General features: G+C 39.9%; 2 protein-coding genes across 2 annotated transcripts; one reads left to right on the top strand and one right to left on the bottom strand.

The window, feature by feature from the left end:
* The first annotated feature begins 41 nt into the window (after positions 1-41).
* On the top strand, positions 42-4,525 carry cfl1 (cofilin 1). Its single transcript, XM_079391134.1, has 4 exons — positions 42-179; positions 2,955-3,253; positions 3,444-3,520; positions 3,925-4,525. Exons 1-4 carry the CDS (start codon positions 177-179, stop codon positions 4,041-4,043), a joined length of 498 nt encoding a protein of 165 aa, XP_079247260.1. The 5' UTR covers positions 42-176; the 3' UTR covers positions 4,044-4,525.
* Positions 4,526-5,676: 1,151 nt separating this feature from the next.
* Positions 5,677-10,197, bottom strand: LOC306853588 (serine protease 23-like). Its single transcript, XM_079391115.1, has 2 exons — positions 9,805-10,197; positions 5,677-8,067 (listed from the first exon to the last, which is right to left on the bottom strand). The coding sequence occupies exon 2, from the start codon at positions 8,053-8,055 to the stop codon at positions 6,925-6,927; it is 1,131 nt and encodes a 376-aa protein (XP_079247241.1). The 5' UTR covers positions 8,056-8,067; positions 9,805-10,197; the 3' UTR covers positions 5,677-6,924.
* Between the last annotated feature and the right edge of the window lie 5,706 nt (positions 10,198-15,903).

The following is a 15,903-nucleotide window of genomic DNA, read 5'->3' as shown; positions in this document are numbered from 1 at the left end:
AACTCCAGCTCCCATAACACCCCAACAAGCGCGTGACATGTACGCGCGTTCCCGTCGCTGCACGGCCACGCGCAAAAGGGCGCGCCTGAGTGTTGTATCAAGTGCGCGAGAGCGAAGGACTGCATCACAGCTCATTCAATTCCCATCCAGACGCCGACTAGCAAAGCGACACAACCATGGTACGTCTACATTTCAACAATACTAATACGATTTACAGCAAGTTTCAGCGAGTGTGAGGAGTTTGACGGCTAGGTTGGAATTTAATGTGAATAAGTAATCTGTTAGTTAACCCCTAACGTTACGCTGACTAATGGCTGCAGGCTATGATAAGTGCCGTGAATGTTAAGAAAACCGCAAACCGGTTTTCATTGGTTCTCTTGGCAGCGTCGTTTAACCGTATTTCTTAACAAACACGGTTATTTTCGATGGTTTGACGGTGCGAGGCCTTCCGCTGCTCGGATGCGATGAGATTGGCAAAAACAACTGGCGCCATTTCCCCGCTCAGCCTCCTTTATTTCCGTGAGTCCAGGCCCAGGAAAGGCCTCGCAGCTCTTCATCACACACTAACCTTACAGGCCCATCGCTCCACACACGCCTGCATCGCTCGGGGAAATTAGGGAAGGCTGTGAATAAACCGATGACCGCGTGTGTGTTTGACTGCGTTTTTCTCCGGCCAGATGAAGCGCTTTCACGACTCTGTCCTTTGTCTGAACGGCCATCCGTCAGAAACACCATCGCTCGCATGTGCCGCACCGGCGGGGCTGCAGGCGTCTGTAAAAACACAGATTATTCGCTTTTAAGCCCGAATCCTCGCGTGTATATACTGCGCTTTTCGCCTTTACAACGCGGATATTTTGCGGATATTTGGAGCACATGCACGAACACTGCAATCGTGGCCCCACCCTAATTCTTGATGCACAGATGGTGTTGCTTTATTTCTTTGACCAAAAAAAGAAAGCTCGACCGGGAGCGTGTATTTGGTCGATTCCAACTGGATTTCAAGCGAAATAAGTACAAAAATACTTGAGCGGAAGGAAACCGAGTTTAAAATCCGTTACTTGTGCATTTGCGTATGATCACGACTAACACACTCTTCCTGTTTGGACGTAACTTTGATGAACCGTCGCGTAACTAACGTTTAATCATTGCTCCTCGAGTTTATTTTTATAACTGCTGTTTGCCATTTTATCGGCATTTTTATCTTCGTAATAAGCGCGTGACGCTTCTCTTGCCTGTGACGTGCAGTATTTGTGGATGTTTGATTATAAGGTGATTTGCTCCATGTTTAGTGTTTCAGCCGTCGCTGCTGCTTTTGTCGACTTGTGTATGTAGACATAAGAAATGCATGTGAAATTGTTGAGGGAAAACGGTGTTCATGCCGCGTGGAGGTTGAAGGAAATGCCGGTTCCGGTGCAACCAGTCTCGGTCGCGACGTCAAACGTCTCTTTTTGTGAGAGGCATGTGATCAAACGCCTTACAATAGTTTTTTCTTTAACGCATAAACTCTTTTCATTTGAGGACGTCACATTTCCTGTATCGCAGCTCTTGCTGGTTTCTCACTCTGGGTTTCACTAATCTGTGAATGTGGATGATTTATCAGCAGCATTAGTGTCCTTGCACTTAAACTTTGGACTTTATTTTATGGTACTGGATGAAAGCGGGAATGCCTTGTTTTCTTGCAGAAGATCTAGAATTTGCATTTACTCTTAAAACAAATGGCTGTAATAAAAAAACAAACAGAATTGGATTATAAAGTAACTTATGTATTGCCTAAATTTTTAATTGTATCTTTTTTGTTTTTTTAAAGCCAAAACAAAGATTCTATGATCATAAAGACTGGAAAAGTCGTGGTAGTTCATTGGTCAAAAGGTGGGAGAATCCTAATTCTCCTTTGGGCCTTCAGAGCCCTATTTTTTCCATTATTTGTGAGTCACGTAATGAGGTATCTTAACACTTTCCTTTCACTCACACCTTTAGCAAACCCGGTTACACCCATTAGCCATATGTTTCCTGTAACTGGCCCATTTAAGCATCTTCCCCGCGAGGCTCCTTGTGTCCACCTTTTTCCCCCACATGTGCTCATATGCTGTTCAGAAGCTGGATCGGCGCTAGAGAACTCAAGGTTCAGGTTTCTAGCCTTTTTAAAGGCGTTCCGCATTGCTCACAGTATAATCTTAAGAACTGAAATGTTGAATGTCTGGTTATGGCATTGCAGCATGAGTCACTGATCCACGTTTCTAATGGAAATCAGAGGACCTGAGTAGGTTTATGGGACTGGTGTGACCGAGGCCATTTTGATTTTCACAGAAGAATCATTGTTTCGTGATCTGAAGCTGTGCACCAGCTTTGTATGACGTGACTATTATAGCATTTGCATCTGAGTAATTTTAGACGTATTTGTTGCTCCTGTTTTAAATCAGACTATCAGTACAAATCTCATCAGACCTTATGAGGAAGTGGCCAACCTTCCCTTACTTCAGTATATCTGAGCTGTCACATGACCGGGTAAGAATAGTGCCTTGTTCAAAACAGCCTTTTTTTCTTAAACCTACTATTTGGTGTGTCTTTCTGGGAATAAAAACCAAATCCCTGCAATGTTTTTGTTTTTCGCCCAGATATTTTAAGTTCTTTTGTCTTGAATCTCATTCCACTTCCCTCAAAGTGTGCGGTCCTGTTTCTCATACGTCAGGGTTTTTGTTTAGTCACTTACTGCCATCTTACGTGGCGCAACCTGCCGGCCTAGTAGTTTGGATTCAGCCGAACGAGGTCCAGATTTGTCAAGAGGGCAGCCAGCTTAACTAGACCAGACAAAGACGTTTGTTTTAAAATCCAGTTTAAATTCTGACTTTGCACCCACACATTCACGCATCCTTGCTCATCAGCTCACTCACTTCCCTCTATTCAAACGAGCCCTCCATGTGACCTTATCCTGTGTGTGTTCGTGTTTATCACAGGCCTCCGGAGTTACAGTGGATGAGAACGTGTTGACGATCTTCAATGACATGAAGGTGCGCAAGGCTCATGCCAACGAGGAAGAGAGGAGCAAGAGGAAGAAGGCCATTCTCTTCTGCCTGAGCGAGGACAAGAAGCGCATCATCATGGAGGAGGGCAGTGAGATCCTGCAGGGAGATGAAGGAGATCCCTACCTTAAGTTTGTCAAGATGCTTCCTCCTAATGACTGTCGCTACGCTCTCTACGATGCCACGTATGAGACTAAAGAGACCAAGAAAGAGGACCTGGTTTTCATTTTCTGGTAAGTCTTTAAGAGCGTTCATTTAGTTCCTGTTCTTGGTGATCTACCTTCCTGAAGGTCTTCATCAGCAGGTTCAGTTGTGTTTGATCAGGTTTAGAGCTTAACTTTGCTGGAAGGTACATCTCCAGGGAACAGTATTGGGTGCCACTGATATAAACCGATGATCTGATCTCCTGTTGTTGTTGCACAGGGCCCCAGAAAGTGCCCCACTTAAAAGCAAGATGATCTACGCCAGCTCCAAGGACGCAATCAAGAAGAAGTTCACAGGTAATGCTAAAAAATATAAACACAATAAATTGCACAATTTAAAATTTTATAAAAGAAACTTACTCAACTCTCTACTTGTGTATAAATGATAAGTTATGGTTAATAAATCTAAAACATAAATTATTTTCATCTAAAACTTTCATTTAGTTAACTAACTTCATATGCTAAAATATCTACAACTGAAAAAGAATAGACTCCTTTAGCAAAATGTATATGAAAAAACAACAAATGTACAACAGTTTAAAGTGGAGTATTTAGTTTAACTACAATAGTAGCTGAATAATACTACAATAAGTTTAGAAATGTGAACTGATTTAAGTAAAAATTGAAGTACGCATGTAATATTTTAAGTGTGTAATTGTGAAATCTGTGATTTTAACCTTTTGTTCCCTCTTGTTTTACAGGCATCAAGCATGAGTGGCAAGTGAACGGTTTAGAAGATATCAAGGACCGAAAGACCCTTGCTGAGAAGCTCGGGGGAGCATCAGTTGTGTCTCTGGAGGGCAAGCCTCTGAGCGATTGAGGCTGACACATTTCAGGGGTTAGCTGTTCATTCCGACATGGGTGGGGCAGATGGGCCAGCACGACTGTTTGTGGGGCACGGGGTGGGTTAATGCGGGTGGGCAGGGTTGGGCGAAAGTGACAGTTTCCAAACTCCACACATTTTGAAAGATGTAGGCTGTCATTCCAGTTCTCACACAATGATCAAGAACAAAAACATAAGAGAAAAAAAAAAGATCTTAAAAGACAAAAACCAAGGATGATGATTATAAAAACAAAGTAATATAACTGTAAATGTGTACTGGCAGGTTTTCGTTCTTTCTGGGTTCCATTAGATTGTTGAAAGGAAAGAGTGAGACAGCAGCCGTTACAATTCAGCTATACAACATTCTGTTTGTTCTTAAGATTTAAGTTTTTTTTGTTTTGTTTTTTGCCAAATGTTTAGTTAAGTTTTTCTAAGTATGTGTTGTTGAAGACTAGGTGTAGTACAAAATTTACTCCAATCGCAACGTTATCGGACCATTCTGGGAGCACAATTTACTCTCCCCTTCCCTATTTTGTTTTATTTTGAGCTCAAGTCGTTTTAATGATTCCATCTGATTTAAATATTTCCAAATATAATTCAAAACTATGGCACTGGTGTCAAGAAATTGTACACATTCCTTCTACCTGTAAAATCTGGGACCTAGTGGATGAGCGGTCTGTTGATGAATTGGATTGAGTGGATTGATGGACACGTATTAAGTTTAGATGGAGCGATATATTTGGGCAGCCTGTGTACAGAGCATTGATGGATATTGGTCAGTGGATGTTTTGTATCGTCTCCTTGTCTCTAATAAAAAAAAGCACTAAACTCTGCTGTTACAACTGGTTTGTTTCTTCATGTCTGGCAGATCCTCTGTGCGAGGGCTGTTTTATTTTGCTTTTTGCTTTGCCCCAAGGTGAAAATACGCAACGATCTTATATATTGGTTTAAAGATATTTGCTTACATTTGTGTGGATATTCTGCATTTGTTGCCATTTTATCAGTGTTCAGCATGGTTTATGCACTGAAATATGTGATCGTTTGCAAAATTCATAAAGTTTCAAATGGATCCAAACAAGGACTCTGATTGCTTTCTCATCCTCCCTATGGATTTGATGGATGGCTGTGTTAGGACACAACTGCAAATATAATATTGTTAAACTGCCCTGTAATAAAGTAGTTCGGCAGACTACAAGCTAATAATAAAAAATAGCTGTTTATATTATATTAAACTACTTGGATTTGCAAATAAGTGCATTTGATACAAATATATGATTTCAAGCTAATGACATCAAACAGTTGAATGTAAACTACATTATAAACGGCTAATAAAAATGCAGTTCTATTAAAACAAACTGTTCATTGAGTCATTTCCTCAATAGATAAATTTGTTAAATGTCCAACATGTCCTGCTGGCACTGACGTAAAAAAATAGTTACTGGACAATTTGTCAAATATTAAAGCACTTTAACTATTGCAATACTACTGAATAATGTAATCACAGCAGTATAATCGCTATTGACTGAACTGCTCAGCCATGTTGCGAAAGATGTCAAGCATGTTAACCACAGGAGGGGAGTAGAGATTCATTTCAAGACCCCGCTGGAAAAAAAAGAGAAGCTTCCACCTTCCATCTCACAGCTCTTCTGTGTATTTCAGTATCTTTGAGATTATGAATTAAACCAGTAGCTACAGCATATTAGAAATAAACTACAAATAATAATACACAAACAAAACGAGCCCAAAGCGGTAACTGTACCGTGAAGAAAACCTTTTTTATATGCATTTACCACCAGAGGGCAGCAGTGTCGCATTTTACGTACAGACACCAAAATTGTAGTTACCCTTTATATCTTTCTCTTCCTTTCTTTCTTTCTTTTTTTTAAATATTACTGGAAACATACAACACAGAATCATATCTAATGTTACCACTAACTACAAAAGTCCTCATTAAGAACATACATGATCTAACATTATAATGAAAAAGACCAAAAACAACAGACATATTTAGGTTTATTAAAATAAAAGCTTTTAAAAAATAGAATTATAATCAACATTTACCCCACAACCTTTCTCTTAGTTTTTGTCCAGTTTTTATATCAATCCAACATATAACTATAGGGAAAATTATCTCTCGACATGTAATGTTACCAATATGAGGTCTTCATCTGTCTTGGAAATGAGTGTATCACTGCAGAACAGTGAACTATATTTATAGTGCCAGATGTATACATTAACAAACAAACTGAAGATTTTGAAATATATATACTTTAAAACTCTGTTTTACAAACTGTCTCAATTTAACACCCATACTACAGCTCACAGTCATCGATTTTTATGTTATTGTGGAAATCAGAAAAGACAGAAACCGTATGCTTAGCAGACCAAACGGATTTTCAGGGATGAAAAAGGCGAACTGTGTATGTTAATCTAGCATTAACCAACATCCAAGTGATGAGATGAGTCTCCATCCCAAAACTACTTTCTAAAAGTGCAAAGAACAGACTGAAGCATCTATAATGTTTAATCTGAACAAAGCAAGGCTGTAGAAAGAATCATATAACTGAGATCAGATGTCTACTTAACATTGGCAAAGACTTGACAAGATAAATCTACTGTGTTGCAGGACTCAATCTAAGTTTAAATCTATGCATAACATTGCCAGTATAGTGAGCAAAAGCTAAAGGTAGTGGTTAAACAAAGTTCCAGCTCAGCCCATATGAGTGATCAAAGTCTGTGGGTATCGATCTACTAGCCATGGACTTTCTTTCTTCAGTAGCCACACCCATAAAAGGACTGTAAAGTGCAGTTTCTAACATCAGGCACATCATAAATTTTCCTCTGATTTGATATTGTCCCATTCCTCTAAGTCATATTTTCAGTCCTGACTGCAGTCTACCTTATTTCCATGAACCCAGTAACAAATCTGAGCGAACTTCAGCGGAGTGAATCGAACAGCCACGTTGTAGTCACGATTCTCGCCGTTTATTTCCAGCCACTGGTGGCCCGAGAAGATCCCAATGACCTTGCGCTCCCAACGCTCTAATGTTTCATCCCACACGCGTCCGTAAACACCAGAGCCGCTTGCCCCAGGGCGGGCGTCACAGTGCTGGTAGATCAAATCGTTGGACTCGTCCTCCACAGGACAAAAGCGGTACACCAGTTCCCCAGGCCGGTCGCTGTCAAATCCAGAGAAGTGGATGCGTTTACCAGCCAAACTGTCTGAGGAGGGTGCCACAGCCAGCCGCATGAAGGAACGCCGGTGAGGCCAACGCAGCTCTAGAAGTGCATAGTCAAAATCCATGCTGACTTCTTGAGGGCCTTGAATCCAGCCTTTAGGAACCCGTGTGCGTTTAACTCTCACCCAGCGCACCAAGGGTTTCTTCACGGGAGCTTGACCCGGCTTTGTACTGTTAACAGACGGAGGGATTAGAAAGCCCACCCTGAGTTTCCTCGCTCCCTTGACGTAATCCTTCCCATCATGCACGCAGTGGGCTGCGGTCAGGACATGCTGCTGTGACACCAGAACTCCAGTGCAGCCGGTGGAGATGCGGACAGCTGTGGAGAACGGGTAGTCCAGAAGGAAGTGGTCACCACGAATGCTAAAGCGTCCATCTGAACCGTAGATCTGGCGCTTTAGCCGCTTGCGTCTGGGAGTGGTTACTGTGGGCTGCCTGACAGGAAGTTCAGTGTCGTTTTCTTCCAGGTCAACAGTGGTTAAAGTTCGCGACCCGTCTGCATAAAGAGTTTCAAAACCTAGCTGCTCTTTATCGGTGTCTTCTCCTTTGTGGAAGCAGCTCTCGTTGCAGTGAGTAGTGAGGTCCAGCTGAGCTTTGGCGCTGAAGCGGGAGCGGGACAGCGGCAGGGTGGCATGAGGTATCAGCGAGGGGAGGTGGGCATGGGACTGATGCCGAGGTTCTCTCACTGAAACCGAGCTAGGCAGGAGGAGTAGGAACAGCAGGCCAACACAGCAAGGATGGGCCAGACCCAATCTCCGGATAGGCACCATGGCTTATGCAACCTAAATGCAAATACAAAAATATATGCAAGCATGAAATAAAACTCAAGATCTTCCATTTTGCAGATATAAGGCTAAAGATATTTAATGCTGAGCCTTCACTCCTAAAATTAGGTTCTTTAATGGATTTTATGGTTCCATGCAGAACCTTTAACAAAAGGAAGTGGAAAAAGGAACTTCAGATTATTAACATTTTTCACACTAAAGGCTGGAATACACTTCATGACACAATTTTCAAAAGCACATTTGTGTCTTTGCAAATGGTTACAGAGAAAAACATGTTTCTTCATGTTTTTCTGAACACAACAAATTTACACAGAAGCATGTGCCTTTTTTCTAGAAACATGATGACGACAAATCATTCACTGCGTCCCAATACTTCTATACTATATAGTATGTGGCAAACAGTTTGCTAAGAGTAGTATTAGAAAAACTACTTCTACAGAGTCTCTGGAGTATGTATTCAGCGAACACTTGAAGCCACAGGAGAGGATTTGTGAAGCAACGAAACTAATGCTGGTAGGTCATGTGACAGTTACAACATGACAGATGTAGTATGTCCCAATTATCCCACTATCCATATTCATACCATATAGAATGTACTTTTCAATGGTTCAGAAGTAGGTTAACTAAATTTAGTACCTACTTTACAGCTTGTGATTTTGGATTAAAGCATTGTTCTAAAATTTACTCAAAACATCAAACATGTTCAGATATCTTCCAAATAGATGGAATCTGAAGCTAAAATTCAAAGTGAAATCTGTCAAGTTTGCAGGCTGGTTTTGACTTTCGATAACTAGAATCAAAAGTACATTGGGGAATAAACGTGGGCAAAAGTTGTATAGAATACTTCAGCCTTTTGAAAGAACCCAAAATGGTTCTTCTATGTCGTCGCTGCGAAAACTCTCTTTTGGAACATTCATTTTTAAGAGTTTTAATGACAACATTAGCAATCTATAGACAAGTGCAGTGCATTTTGGTCAATATGCTCAATTACAAACAATTAAAGAAAATGAAAATGAAAGAATCTGTTTAATAATAGCAGTGGTTTTGGACATCACACTTACACACCCACTGGCCTATAAAAATAAAATTTGTTTACTAACCGCTGTCATTTATTATAACCATTATTCATTTTATGATTGCCAAATTGAAGTTACAGTCTGGGAAAAAAAGTATCAATGCACGACGCACATAATAGTCTATAGACACAGGCGTAATCCAAATTACTTTGTATTAGTCCTAGTATAAAAGGACATTATCATCTGCTCCATTCATCATGGACACCCATGTGTGACACCTGGGGAATTCCCTGGACACAACCTGTTTCCCACAACATCCCTTTGTCTTTTCTGTTGTCTTTCACATCATGAATGAATGCCCAACCATCCCTATCCACGCCTTGCGTTGTTGTTAAACTCAAGGAAGACAAACTCTGTTTACCTACCTCACTTTCCCATTGCGCCTGAACAAACCAACAACTGCAATTCACTTGCGCAAAAGACAGCTAGGTATTCCAGATCTACAGATAATGAGCACTTTATAATGGGAAAACTGCTTTAAATTAATTGTAGTTTTTGTAACTAATAATATTTGGTGGCATCGCAATTAAAACGAGAGTTTAATAATACGTTCAGCCAACAAGAGCAGCAGTGTTTGACCCGTGCGCCACAGCTTTACGCACACTCTCTGTGACGAAGAAATAATAGAGTTGAGAAGAAATCCGTTAACGAATGATACTTAACTTCAAGCTGTTTTAATAACGACCAATGCAAGTTTAAATCCAAATCACAGACTCTTCTCCTGGAAGTTCACTGGGTATCCCAGTCTCCAGGTTTTCTCCCATCTCCACTGTGAAGGTTTGAGCTGGAGTGCGTGACAGGTCCTCCAAAAACACAATCCTTTTAACGCCTGGTCTTCCTTCAAATACTGATTCGTTTCAACGGCTCTTATTTCATCACATCAGACAGCAGACTTGCCCTCCGTTGAATGGTGTAGTGCAAAACTGAGGTCGTGCAAGCTCAATAACCGAGTGGTCCTAGTGCCGCCTCCGCCGCCGCCGCAGGGATAAAGGCAAAGATGGTGCGTCCAAAAGCAACATCTATGTTTGAACAGATACTTCGTCAGTAGTGCACTTCCTTCTGCTCTCAGTCGTAGTTCTTTAAATGTAATGACAAACATGTCTGCTAAAAAGACGCTATTCTGGGTATGCCTTGGCACAAATTAAAATAATCCTTCAGGTGTTATTAAGCTGTCTATCAAACATAGGTCAGAGTCATGGCAAGCATGTCTTGAGGATACACATTCCTTCTCCCTTCAGCTAAATTACACTACATGTACTAAGCCACTCAAAGCAAGTGCAAGCACATGTACATGTGTTTAGGCAACTCTTATCATGTACTGCTTATTGTCACTCCTTAAAGCTACCTATAGGTGTAACTAATCTTACCTGTTATGGGTTAAAGGAGTTAAAATGACCGACTGTTGCAGTGCTGGTCTTATAGCAGGACACATTCCAGAAATACTTGGGTGTGTTGCTGTCGTGATGGCGTCTTGAGCCATAGTGCAAGCTTGAATATATCCTTCTGACCTTGATCATTCGCACCACTTGCCCTAACCTGCACAAAACACTCTGGAAAGCTCTCGGTCAAAAGACTGCCATTTCTAATATGCATTGCACAAAACAAGGAGACTTGATGCCTAAAATACACAGCATTAAACAGTCTCCAACAATGTCTGTGTGCGTGTCGGCAAAAAGGGAAAAAAAGAGTTTCAATTGCCTTTGTTTCACAAGTGCATAACAAAAAGCGTATCAAATCATATCACTTTTGCTCAACTAAAGCCAAACTATGTGCCAAACTATGCTAGCCTGCAAGCCTCGGAGTAAAAAAGATAATTGTGACATAAAATTTGAAAAGTTACATATACAGTCAAAATGGTGAGATTCAAAGTCAAATGTCAAGAAATAAAGGCACAATGCGGGATATAAAGCTACAATTGGGAGAGTCTTTCAGTTCACGTTAGTGTATTACTATATCTGCTTCATTTACAATACAAGAGAATTTCTCCACAATACCCCAGGGCTGTTCACTCAACCTGCGGTTTTGCACCAGGATAAGGAATGTTTGAAGTCTTGTAGGGGTTCTGGAAATCTGTAAATGTCTAATACCGTAGCAAAACACTGTTCGGTGATGGTATCATGTACTACATCGAGTGTCACAGTGGGTGAGCGAGATTCTGTTGACGTGTGCTGGCACCGACACGCGGCTCACATTGTCTGTTTCCTGCCCCCTTTCTCCAGGTTTTCTTTCAGACACTTCCAGACATATATCTTATATTACATCACAAGCCACCAGAGACTGAAGTGGATATCATTCTAGCTGACAAGCAACTGATATTTGCTATGCTCTTTCACAGTTAGCGATAAGGGGTTAGGACATTGGAAATCCAGCCTAAAGCTCATTCACTCGACAGGAATCTGCTACCTTGGACAATCCCCAGATCTCTTTACAGTGGGACTCTTGTTCTTGACCTGTCCTGGCTTCATGCCTCGTGGAGGGAGGAGGGGCCATGAGGAGGGGCCTTTGAAAGTGTGTCCATTCCTCCAAAGCTGATCTTTTATCACCTCCAGCTCCAGCTCCAGCTCAAGTCCTGTGCTGCGGTGGCCTTTTCTCTATTCACTAGGCTGTCTATTTTCAGAACAACTGATTCTTGTCTTCTCTTCTTTTTTTTTAGACAAACAGAAAAGCCTTTTCTACAGCAGCACTGGATAATTTGCAGTCGGGGAGACTTTGATGCTCCATGTTAATGGAAAAGGGGAATTTCTGGATGCAAAGCAAGTCAATGAAGAGGATACTGGGTTTCCTTTACAAACATATACAACTCTTATGATATCATGCTTCAGTTCAAAGCTACCAAAGCATAAATTTTAAAGCAGGATATTGTGGCATTTCTGAGTTAGTGCCGGTGTAGACAGACATACCTTAAAATTTCTGTTAAAACCGTCAAGTCACCAAGAACAAGTTAAAGTGAAGCTGACTAAAAACAACACTTTTCTAGCTACATATATTAATAGGTTTGGGAACCAAGAACCAGTTATATTAAAATAATACAGTAACTGAATAATTTGCATGACAGTAGTCTAAGAGAGTCTCCTGTATTACTACTCAGCGTGATATGCACAATAGGACAAGTGAAGTTTGACACAGGACCAGTTAAGTCTGCAATGCAGAGGTGGCACAGAATCTGCATCTGAAGTGGTATTTAGATGCATTTATACAGACTGTTTAATGCAGGACATGAATGCATTTAACCTGCAGTTACAAATACATGATTAAAAAAAAACATTCAATGCTGACATTTGAAATGATTGGGGGGGGGGGGGGGGGGTATACTTTAGTAGGTGGCAGCAAATCAGGAACTTGTGTCTAAAATATGTCACTTAATATTAACCTCTTGTTATTGAACTGTTCATCAAAAAAAAACATCATGTGATATTAATTATATCAGATTATATAAATATGAAAGACATGAAAGTGGTATGGAGTCATTTTTGCCCCCTTATCTTGAATTTTGGGGGGAATTTGTATTTTAATAGACTAAATCACGCAGTGAAAGCATGCACTCTAAATGTGCTTGTGCAATAGTCTCACCTACATCATGTATGCATGCACTCTCTGCTCTGGGTGTGTTTTTGTTTGGTTTTTGCAATATACTCGTCATGCCAAATCGCACAACAACAACTATGATATTATCGTAGATGATATATATTGCACACACCTGAAGCTGATTTCTGAGCTAATGATGCTTATTAATGGTTCTTTTTAGTCAAAAACATACAGAAACTTTACAAAAAAAATACAAAACTTTTATGAGCTGCTTCTATTAGTCAATAAAACACTCCATGACCAGCAAAGTCTGGTTTAAGAGCAAAATACACTTTTTAGCAAAACACAAATCAATCAACTGGAGTAGATTCTCAATTTGATCAATTTGTCCGACTCCATGAACCAAGAACTGATGTATGATTTATGGACAATGAGACCCATTTAGTGTAATTATTGACACTTTTAATATACCAATGTGTATTTAAAGATAAAGGCAAAAATAAAGGAATTAATGAAAATATACCACCTTTTTGTTCTTTTCTTTTCCTGAAATTTACTGCTGAAAAAATCCCAGAACTGTTAAGGAATCGCGATTGGAACCAGAATCATTCAGTTCTTTATGATTCCCATCTCAATTATAAATGATTCACAGATAATGTGTATGGGGGACAGACGATAGCAGACTTTTTGTCTTGAACTGTAAGCTGAGAAGCCACAATAGCTTGAAGAGTATTCAATAACAGTCCTTTCTAAGGGGCCATGCTTTCTGCTCTGCACAGGAATAAAGAGCCAGATCTATTCAGTGGCATTTCTATTAAATGCACTGTGAATGTATGTATGAACTCTGTCTTAGGTGTGGTTTAGTGCATAGCTTCCAATCTTTTATAGGGTGTGGTACAGAAGTCCCATTTTCTCCTAACCCTTAATTCCCATTAAACTGAGGCTCAGTGTACAGTAGCCATCCAAGCAAATAAGTATTGTTAACAAGATCAGAGACTCCCTCTGTTCTCTTTAATCCATTAATTGACTTTTGGTTCGACCCAGTGATTTGGACTCACAACAGCGGAAAAAGCTTTTCATAACAATAGTCATTGTACTTGACTCACTTCTACAGCATACTGCCAATCAGACACCAATATGGGGAAAGAGATGTGTGCATGGACTATTTCTTCAACAAGAAAAATTAATTAAAAAAATATTTTAAATATTTTTTACAAACATGCAAGAAAGTTTTCTAAAAATGTTTGATGTTGGAAAATTGATGGTAAATTTCACAAATAATTACAAAGAAATGGCATGTAACATTGAATTATACAAGCACTCTGTAGATGAGTACTCTGATCATCTTTATTTACAACTTAATTTTTTTACGGTAGGACTAAGAATTTCACTTAAGCAGTTATGGTTACAGAAATGCAGCACCTCCATTAACCACATGAGATCAAACCTATGAACCTAAACAATCTAGCTTTTTTTAGGGTATTTGCTGGATTTTTAAAATCAAATTTAAGAATTTTTAAGATCTGCCGTGCCACAAGGACACGCTGTTTTCATTCAAATCATGAACAAACAAACGTAGAAGACGTATCCGTGAGGTGCGTCTGACACAGAACAGCGTATGCAGTTTGCGTCTGGTGGATATTCTCCAAAATGACGGTATGCTGATGCAGAGGAGACGAATTGTTGAATAAAGTCGTTTTTTTTTTTCTTCATAAGCTTCATAATATTTTTTATTCTTTTCTGTGCCTTGACAGTGTTAATTGTTTGGCAGTCAATGGGACATTCACAAGCCTCCCGGTTTTCATCCAAAATATCTTAAATTGCGTTCCGAAGACGAACAAAGCATTTACGGGTTTGGAACGACATGGGGATAAGTGATTAATGACAAAATTGTAATTTTGGGGTGGAGTAACCCTTTAATTGTATAGATTTTTTTATAATGCTTGCATTAGCTTCTTGTTGATCCACCAGTTCACATTTACAACAGTGTGCGTGCTGCACGAGACTCGATATTAGCATTTGTCTGACTCTGAACAAAAACAGCAGAAAAGTTGAAAATGCAAACTCATTCTCTGCCAGCAGGTGGTGCTTTTGGAACGGCAGAAATATAGCGGCTTCCTCAGTAACGGCTGTACACAAAGCAGCACAACACCTGACTTTGAAAAATGCATCACTGGTATTTATTCAATGAAATCGCAATTCTTGTCTTTCAGTCCCCAAATTTAACACCTCTTGAAATCATAATTAAGACATTGTTGTACCATTAAGACTTTTTATGGCCTTAAAATTGATATGAACTGAACTAAATTTAAGATTTAATTTAATTTATTTTTTATTTAATTTGCTCTTCCGTCATGTCTTTTTAATCATCCTGTTTTTTTTTATTAGACCTTATCAATGTGTCAAACACCAGACGTCCTCGACTGTCCTTTGTGTCTTAATGTTATCTGTTCTCCTTCAATGAATCTGACTTCTCCTCTCCCACAACACAGCTGTCCACCTTGACTCTGACCACTACTGTGCTACACAGTTTCTTCTTTCGTCTTCGCTAACCTCTTCTGACAAACTCTATCTCTCGCTCTCTCATTCTGTCCTCCCCCTCCTCAAATCGCAGGCTTGTTCTCCCCAGGAGCTCCAGAGGGGTATAAATGCATCTCTGCTTCCCCACAGTATGAGCTCATTCCCAACTTGGCAGCTCGGAGGAGTGAGCGGAAAATCGACACAAAAACACATCATTTGCAAAAACAAGTCGAGGAATGCAGAACAAAATATTCTTATCGCAAAAACACTTATAAGGAGCATGTAACTGGCTCCAAGCACCGGGTTGCTCTGTTTTGCTAAAATAAAACATTTTTAATAAGGACTTTTCCTAATCCTTGAACAACTTTGTAACGATAAGCCACTATCATGTTTAAGAGCTTAGTCATACCAATAACTGGAATCAATTTTTGGTCATAAGAAAAGTAATTTAAGATAATAACTATTATAGGTCGTGTCCTAAAATGAGATCCAGAGTCCTAACTAAATGTTGAAAACTGAGAATGACGTTTCATAATTTGATTAATTTGTCCATTTAGGAACAAAAACAAGGAAAGAGAAACACTGTGACATCCACTGTGCTGACATGGTGGAAATGAAGGCATTAATACCATACTGGAAAATGATTGTTTTCATGGTGAGATATGAAGCCAAGAATAAGAGACATGTTGCTGAACCAACCTGCTGTCTGCAG

This window comes from Barbus barbus (genome assembly GCF_936440315.1).
Source record: "Barbus barbus genome assembly, chromosome: 33".
In the NCBI taxonomy this organism is placed as follows: domain Eukaryota; kingdom Metazoa; phylum Chordata; class Actinopteri; order Cypriniformes; family Cyprinidae; genus Barbus; species Barbus barbus.
The sequence above is the reverse complement of the archived record's forward strand: the minus strand, read 5'-3'. Positions and strand labels throughout refer to the sequence as shown.

Bases quoted from the DNA above. Each gene is read 5' to 3' on its own strand.
- cfl1 (XM_079391134.1), top strand. The intron at 3,254-3,443 runs GTAAGTCTTTAA...GTTGTTGCACAG, and splicing joins GACCTGGTTTTCATTTTCTG to GGCCCCAGAAAGTGCCCCAC. The intron at 3,521-3,924 runs GTAATGCTAAAA...CTTGTTTTACAG, and splicing joins AATCAAGAAGAAGTTCACAG to GCATCAAGCATGAGTGGCAA.
- LOC306853588 (XM_079391115.1), bottom strand. From the start codon at position 8,055: ATGGTGCCTATCCGGAGATTGGGTCTGGCCCATCCTTGCTGTGTTGGC.